This window comes from Gregarina niphandrodes, assembly GCF_000223845.1.
Source record: "Gregarina niphandrodes unplaced genomic scaffold scaffold00082, whole genome shotgun sequence".
NCBI classification, from domain to species: domain Eukaryota; phylum Apicomplexa; class Conoidasida; order Eugregarinorida; family Gregarinidae; genus Gregarina; species Gregarina niphandrodes.
In genome coordinates this window covers 6,955-13,759 of record NW_011645847.1, presented here as the reverse complement: position 1 = coordinate 13,759, position 6,805 = coordinate 6,955, and the positions used below count along the sequence as shown (strand labels likewise).

Here is a 6,805-nt window from a genome sequence, read left to right as displayed (position 1 = left end):
ATGGCCAAGGGCACAGTAACGACCCTGATAGGCGGACTCGCGAGGGCGACAGTCCGCGTCGAAGGACACTGCGAGCCCGGCCTGAGCGCCTTTGCGCGCGACGTGCTCCGGACGCGCGGCAAACGCGAGGTCCGGGCTTTAGGCGATCTCGCCGATTGGGCGCAGTACGCCTGGGCCGAGTGCAGCGGCGAGGTGCACCAACTGCCGGCCGAGATGCCGGACCACGACGACCTCGACATCCCCGGCGTGGAACTGTTGGAGAGGGTCTGGCCCTCACTTGTAGCTGCACAGAGCAGCCCACACACCGCCAAAAAGCTGGGAACTAGGGAGAGCATTTTGGGTGTTTTCAACGCCAACCTCCATCGGCTCTGAGCTACCAAGCTTTTTTTCCTAACAGCCTCGCCCAGCGCGCCAATTTCCGTGACCGTTTGTATGTTAGCGGCTGTGAAACCTTAAGCAAGGACCCCCTTGCCATCTGATCAGCCGACACGTAACCTACCGGAGATCGATCGATCCCTCTCGTGCTCTCCTGCACTCTCGTGCTCTCCTGCACTCTCGTGCTCTCCTGCACTCTTGTGCTCCTCCGTCCACACTCTCATATTTCATGTTTAATAAAATTAAAAAAAAATTCTTGATTGTTGTTAAGAGCTTGATTGTTGCGTGTGTGATGGTGTGTGTTCATGACAGAATTTCGATATCTTGGTCTGCGGGGAATTCAATGACGTATTTAAATTCCTTGGTAATTTTTTCGGTTTTAGGAGGCAGGTCGAATGACTCTACGACGTTACCGGTCTTGTCGTTGAGGAAGAGGAGTCCTGCTTCGGTTGTGTTGGCGTGCACGGCGAGGATGTCGTTGTCGTAGGTGTAGGTTTGTAGTTTGACGGTTTCGACTTTGACAAGTTGATTTTTGGAAGCGGGTAATGCGTATGATAGGACAAGCCGTGTGGTGTGGTCTTCGTGTGTGTTGTGTATGGCGAGTTGTGTTGCGTGTGCTTGTCGTTTGTTATTACCGAACAGCAAGTTGCCTCCCCTGGAGAGGAACTCTTCATCGTGTTTGAGTGTGTGTACACTGACGGCTTCGTCGACGCCTGCGTAGAGCACAAGTTCTGCGTCAGGCGCGCCGAGTTGGCCTAGGCATCCCTCGCCGACGAAGCTGCCATCCAAATAGATGCGCGTGGCAGCGTCGGCCAAGAAGCTAAATTCCGAGGTGTTACGCAGATAGAACACACGGTACGCGGCGCGAGAGTCGGCAAGTACGACGTGGTGGAAGAGCTCCGCAGCCAATTCGAAGGTGCCTAGCTCGACACGTTGCTGTCCCATTTTGTGTGGCAATTGACGACCTGGAGGAAGCAACACACGCAGGTTTCCGAAACCTGCTCGACACTCTCTAACGGCCACCTTGCGGCAACTCGCCGACAAAGGTGCCGCCCCGAAGCCTGCAGCCGCCATAAGCATAGGCGGCGGTGCCGCCTGCGGCACCGCCTTCCGCAGATCCACCCATTGCTTTGGCTGCACACGTGGCTCCCGCTCGCGAGACGGATTGCCCGAACTGAAGTAAATCGCCGCATCTCCTGGAAAATCTAGTCGCGACTGCTGCGTGACTTCAGCGTAATACTCCACCTCACAACGTGCCAGCCTCGCACCCGTGAAGCGGCAGTCATACACCGGACGCCAAGAGCAATCACCCACCAGAAATTCCAATTCCAACTCCACCGAGACGTCTCCAGATTCTTCGTCCGCGGTTGTGGACGCCTCCACAGTGACTTCGATGTCGCAAATTTTCTCCGTCCGCTTCAACTCGGCATACCCCAACACTTCCCGCAGCGTTGAGGATGCATCCGAGTATTGGATGCGTCGAAAACGCTCTCCTAACTCTAATTCCAACTGCGACGACTGGGCACAGATCAAATCTCGCAGACACGCCAAATCCATCTCCAGCTCCGTCCTCTCCAACTCCATTTCACATACACGCTCTGAACTGTCTCCCATTACTCTACAAACAGAATCCACCATCGTACGATTTACAGGATCGCGGGTTCGACGCCCGTCTCGACCACAACGCCCGTCTCTGCCACAACACCGGCCTCGACCCTCCTGCCGACCGTCCGTCTTCTGCGCTTCCTGATTACCAGCTGCGTTCCCACCTTCTTGACATTCGCCTTCTTCACACTGACACTCTTCATACTCACCCTCTTCTCCGTTCTTCAGCTCACTGGTCGGACCTTCTCCGACTTGCGGTTCAACACCTTGCGGTTCACCGTCCTGCGGTTCAACACCCTGCGGTTCACCGTCCTGCCAACCGGGTCCGTGGTTGTGCCAGGGTTTGAAACCGGACGGGTCAGCAGTAAGTCCTCCTCGAAACGGCCATGGTCCACGCATGCCTACCTGACCCCCAAACCCTGGACCTCCGCAACCTGGGCCCGCAAACCCTGGGCCTCCGAATCCGGGTCTCATGGTGCAGGAAAGGGTTCTTGGGTCCACCATGTTGGAACACAGTTTCTCCAACACGTTCTTCTTGTTCTCAAGAGACCTAATTCGGCTTGCAGTAAGGGCGTGTTTGCGCAAGGACTGCTTGAGATCATTGTAGATCTCCTTAACGTCTGGAGACATCAACTCAACGAGTGCCTCACGAGTAACATGTCGTTCCACAAACCTACTATTTACCACACGACATGGAATGGTAGAAACAGCAACCACCGCCAGATTTGACGTCGTGTGCAGCAGACATGGGGTTTCGATACGAACCACTGACTGTCCCCCAGACCGTTTCACCTTCACATCACCATGACGAGCCTTGATCATGGCCTGACCATTCACGTAAATCGTCGCCTCCGTAACCTTCATCCGTGTCCGTTGGAACAAGAAAAATTAACAAATTAAAAAGACTGTCTCCCATCCCCATCCATCCCACGGTCCATCCTACAATCCGAACCCCCATCCTATGGTCCATCCCTATAATCCCCATCCACCCCACGGTCCATCCTGCACAGATAATTTTAAATAATTCCTAGCGACCCGAGATCCACTGCTTGGGCATCCCGTTTGACTTTTTGACAAACGGATGAGTCCCATTTGGACTTGTTCATATTGACGAACAATGATCGATCGAACTGGAATTTATTTGTTGACATTATGTCAGTCAAATCATCGTCCGTCAAATTGTCTTCGTCTGATGCTTGTTCTTCTAGATATTGTTCATACTCGTCTTCTTGTCTTTGAGCAGCATTGATTATATATTCTTTTAGCATATCCCGGTCTATCTCTTGGTTCTTTGGATTCTTGTGTTTCAGTACCAAGTCCGCACAAAGATTGGTTCGTTCGATGTCGGTTCTTAAAGAAGTGGTGAGGACTTCTTGGTTGTCGTCATCATCGAAGTCACTGTCGTTCATGCCCTCTAGCGCAGCCAACAGGTCCTTGTCGTCGATGTTGCCAAGAGCCAAATCCAATATATCTTGCTCTGAAGAGTTGCTGCTATAGTTTGCAGCACCCGTATCTTCACTATCCGCATCTTCGCCTCGGCTGTGATCACCGCCGATGTCTTCACCGCCGATGTCTTCACCGCCGATGTCTTCAACCATGTTCTGTCCGACAACCTTATTCTGTATAGCAAGTTGAGCTACGTAGAATTGTCGAAGATTGGTGAGAGTGTCATCTTCTTGTTTGTGCTTATCTTCATCAGCTAATCGTTCCAATTCTTCACCGCGTGCTTCAAATCCATGCCAGATCAATTTGCGAGCTACATCCTCAGCATCCTTGCCTTTGGGCAAAAGCTGAGTGGAGATGAGATGTTGCACTTGGCGTTCATCGTTGTCTTCACGGTCAAACAAGTCATCATCTGCATCCTCACTGGACACATCCTTTCCCTCCTGCAAAGCCCTAACTAAATCACGCTCCTCCTCACTCATGATTTCAAGCCGGCATTCCAACTCTCCAGTAAACAACGGGTCTTGTCGCCGTTCCTCCAGGTCATCGGGGACCATGACTAGGGTCGTGCCCTCAATTGGAAACTTGTCTGGACACCACATGTGCTGTTCGTAATCATAACCATCATTCGGAAAGTACTCTATATCCTCATTCCAATCCCCTTCCTCAGAGGAGCCGCCGTACTCGCCTCCGTACTCACCCTTCATCCCCGCCATTTAATATTTCGACAGCCCAGGGCCCAGCCGCACGTTGTACAAAAAACCAATACAGAACTACATGCACATCCTGATAGCTTTGCCTGATAGCTTTGGTGGAAATGCTAAGGAAGAGAGGTCTTCTTGGGAGGAGAATTTTTGGAAATTAGGGGCGTGATACCCGGGATTCCAGACTCCCTGGTCGGGGGTTAAAAAATTCTTACAAGATGCGAGGATGCTCGATGCGGGGGTGCTCGAGTGCCGCGGAAGAAACACGACTGCCACTGTTGGCCCTGACTGTGATAAACGCTCCGGGCGCCGTCATTAGTATTGGAGGTCAGAGCTCGCGGATTGTGAGCCGGAAACAACATAGGCGCGTGGTACATGTCGAGGACTACGACGACTGCGAGCCATGGCTGTGGCAGAACGACCCCTACAAGACAGGGCTGCGTGCCTCTGCGTGGACCGAGTGGGTCGACCAGTCGCCACGACGCCGGTCATCGCCCCGATATACACCCCGACGGCGATACTCAGAAGTGATTGAGTATCCCTCATTTTCACACCGCGAAGTGGTGCAGGAGTACCCGCCATCAGCTGCGCCGCCATTAGCTGCGCCGCCTTGTCACCATACGTGCGCTCATATATATTCTCATGGACCTCATCCATGTTCGAGCCATCCCCTCGCTCATCATAATTGCTCAACAGAGTACCGTCCTTTGGACCACCACTCGGGACCCAACCACCTGTCGGGACCCAACCACCACTCGGGCCTCAGCCAGCACCGCCATATCCAGTCACCTTCGTTCTGCAGCCAGCCATCCGCCGTGGGCTCGACAAACGTGGCCTCGACGGACGTGGCCTCACAGCACATACCGGACGAAACGGTCACGCTTCAACCTCCCCCTTTCCCGGTCATAGTGCAGCCTCCGCCGATCGTGGTCACTAGGCGTGCAGCATGATCCTTTTTTTACGCTTAAACGGTCAGGTACCGTCGTAGTCAAGTACTATCGCGGTTGGTTAGCTGGTTATCACCGCGGGTGTTGTGCACCAACCATCACGGATAAGGGACCGTGTGCGGGATAGCATCAAGATCGTGTGCGGGATAGCATCAAGATCGTGTGCGGGATCTTTTATCGAGAAATTTGGATTGAAACTTGTCACCCACTTTCTTGCCAGTTGGTGAATAATTACCAACTACTCTACCCGTTTTCTTGGCTAGTCGGGCGTTGTGTATATTGAGCTTCTTTTTAGCTTTAGCTTCTTTTATGGTATTGACCTTTTTCTTCTTTTCTGACCTTTTCTTGGCCTCGTCCTCTTGCTGAGGTGTCCGCGGTTTCCACATCTTGGTTCCAGACCTTTGTCGCTTGGTTGGGCACTTGGCGTCTTCATCATCTAGCAACCCGGAGGCGGCTACGGCAGACTCATCCCATGTCTTCTCATCCGCTATATCTTCATCGTCCAGCTCCTTGTAGACCGTCTTAACCTTGCTGCATCCTACTTCCGACGCCTTCTTCTCCTTGCGCGTCTCCATGGACAAATTCAGCAGCAACATGTCCACTGGCTCTTCGTCCAAGTCCAAGACCTGTGGTGCTCTAATCATCTTTCTTACTCGCCAATTTGTTTACTTACTCTGGGTGCTGTTAAATTGGGTGCCTACTACGACCAATTTTCACACCAAATAAAAACTCATCCGCGGGCATCATTCCATCCCACGTCATGGAATATTTCACCACACCAGCGACACCACAACACACACCAGCGACACCACAATACACACCAGCGACACTGATCAGAACACACGCCCGCTAGAACACACGCCCACTAGAACACTAGTTAGCATGTCGGTTTGTATGAGCTGGGAAGTTGGAGAGGAGAAGGTATTCATCGAATTGTTTCGCGAACAGGGCATCAGAAGCGATGCAGCCGACAATGTCTTGGCGCAGTCCTGCATGTTTCTGTGCGAGACAACGAAAGCCAGCCATGAGAAGCACGGGTATACCGATAAGGCCAACAACTGAGAAGATTACGAATTCGAAGACATCAGAAGGAGCCAGAACAAAATGTACCTGACTGATCATGGTCCCATCTGGATCAGATATACCATCATAATAGCACAGATGTAACAATAGCTGTTGTGCTATCGAGTGAGGCTCGAAGCTGGATGATCGTTTATATAAACCAAATGCTCTCCTCCAGTCGGAGTACTGATCATCTTCCTTCAAATGATTGACCCACTCCTCGAACCTCAACGTCATCAAATCGCCAGTCGGTTCGACTGCATCACAGCTTTCACCGTAGCTTTCTCCCGTAGCCTCAATTTTCCCCGTAGCGTACATTTTCCCCGTAGTGTACACTTTCCCCGTAGTGTACACTTTCTGCCGGGGATGCATTACTCGGAAGGCCAGATGTTCCGCGGAACCATTACAGCTACCCAGCTTTATCGCCACTACTGGCGATGGTTCGGATACGGTTCGTCGTCGGATTATCGATGTGTCGTTTTCAGCGGGCCAGTGGGACCTACGGAGAGGCATCTCCACCTCCACATCAAACTGAACTTTCCATCCCGCGTTGAAGAATATCCGAACCTCGGCATCTACCGTCTCGCCTTTCAGCTTTCGCGGCTTACCCCCTGAAGAAAGGTACTGTCCGGTCAGAGCGGGAATGGGAGTACCACTAGCGGCTAGGGG

General features: G+C 52.4%; 6 protein-coding genes across 6 annotated transcripts; 1 reads left to right on the top strand and 5 right to left on the bottom strand.

Annotated features, from left to right (window-relative positions):
- Positions 1-9: 9 nt before the first annotated feature.
- GNI_190860 (hypothetical protein) lies at positions 10-372 on the top strand (the record flags this gene model as incomplete). The annotated part of the gene is made up of 1 exon (XM_011135363.1): positions 10-372. A coding segment is annotated over one exon (363 nt), but the record flags the coding sequence as incomplete, so codon positions are not given.
- A 306-nt stretch (positions 373-678) lies between these two features.
- On the bottom strand, positions 679-1,989 carry GNI_190850 (hypothetical protein; the record flags this gene model as incomplete). Its single annotated transcript, XM_011135362.1, has 1 exon — positions 679-1,989. One exon carries the CDS (start codon positions 1,987-1,989, stop codon positions 679-681), a length of 1,311 nt encoding a protein of 436 aa, XP_011133664.1.
- A 32-nt stretch (positions 1,990-2,021) lies between these two features.
- Positions 2,022-2,844, bottom strand: GNI_190840 (hypothetical protein; the record flags this gene model as incomplete). The annotated part of the gene is made up of 2 exons (XM_011135361.1): positions 2,022-2,068; positions 2,130-2,844. The coding sequence occupies 2 exons, from the start codon at positions 2,842-2,844 to the stop codon at positions 2,022-2,024; spliced, it is 762 nt and encodes a 253-aa protein (XP_011133663.1).
- A 152-nt stretch (positions 2,845-2,996) lies between these two features.
- Positions 2,997-4,139, bottom strand: GNI_190830 (hypothetical protein; the record flags this gene model as incomplete). Its single annotated transcript, XM_011135360.1, has 1 exon — positions 2,997-4,139. The coding sequence occupies one exon, from the start codon at positions 4,137-4,139 to the stop codon at positions 2,997-2,999; it is 1,143 nt and encodes a 380-aa protein (XP_011133662.1).
- A 1,087-nt stretch (positions 4,140-5,226) lies between these two features.
- GNI_190820 (hypothetical protein) lies at positions 5,227-5,718 on the bottom strand (the record flags this gene model as incomplete). Its single annotated transcript, XM_011135359.1, has 1 exon — positions 5,227-5,718. The coding sequence occupies one exon, from the start codon at positions 5,716-5,718 to the stop codon at positions 5,227-5,229; it is 492 nt and encodes a 163-aa protein (XP_011133661.1).
- A 229-nt stretch (positions 5,719-5,947) lies between these two features.
- Positions 5,948-6,454, bottom strand: GNI_190810 (putative transmembrane protein; the record flags this gene model as incomplete). Its single annotated transcript, XM_011135358.1, has 1 exon — positions 5,948-6,454. One exon carries the CDS (start codon positions 6,452-6,454, stop codon positions 5,948-5,950), a length of 507 nt encoding a protein of 168 aa, XP_011133660.1.
- Positions 6,455-6,805: the final 351 nt, after the last annotated feature.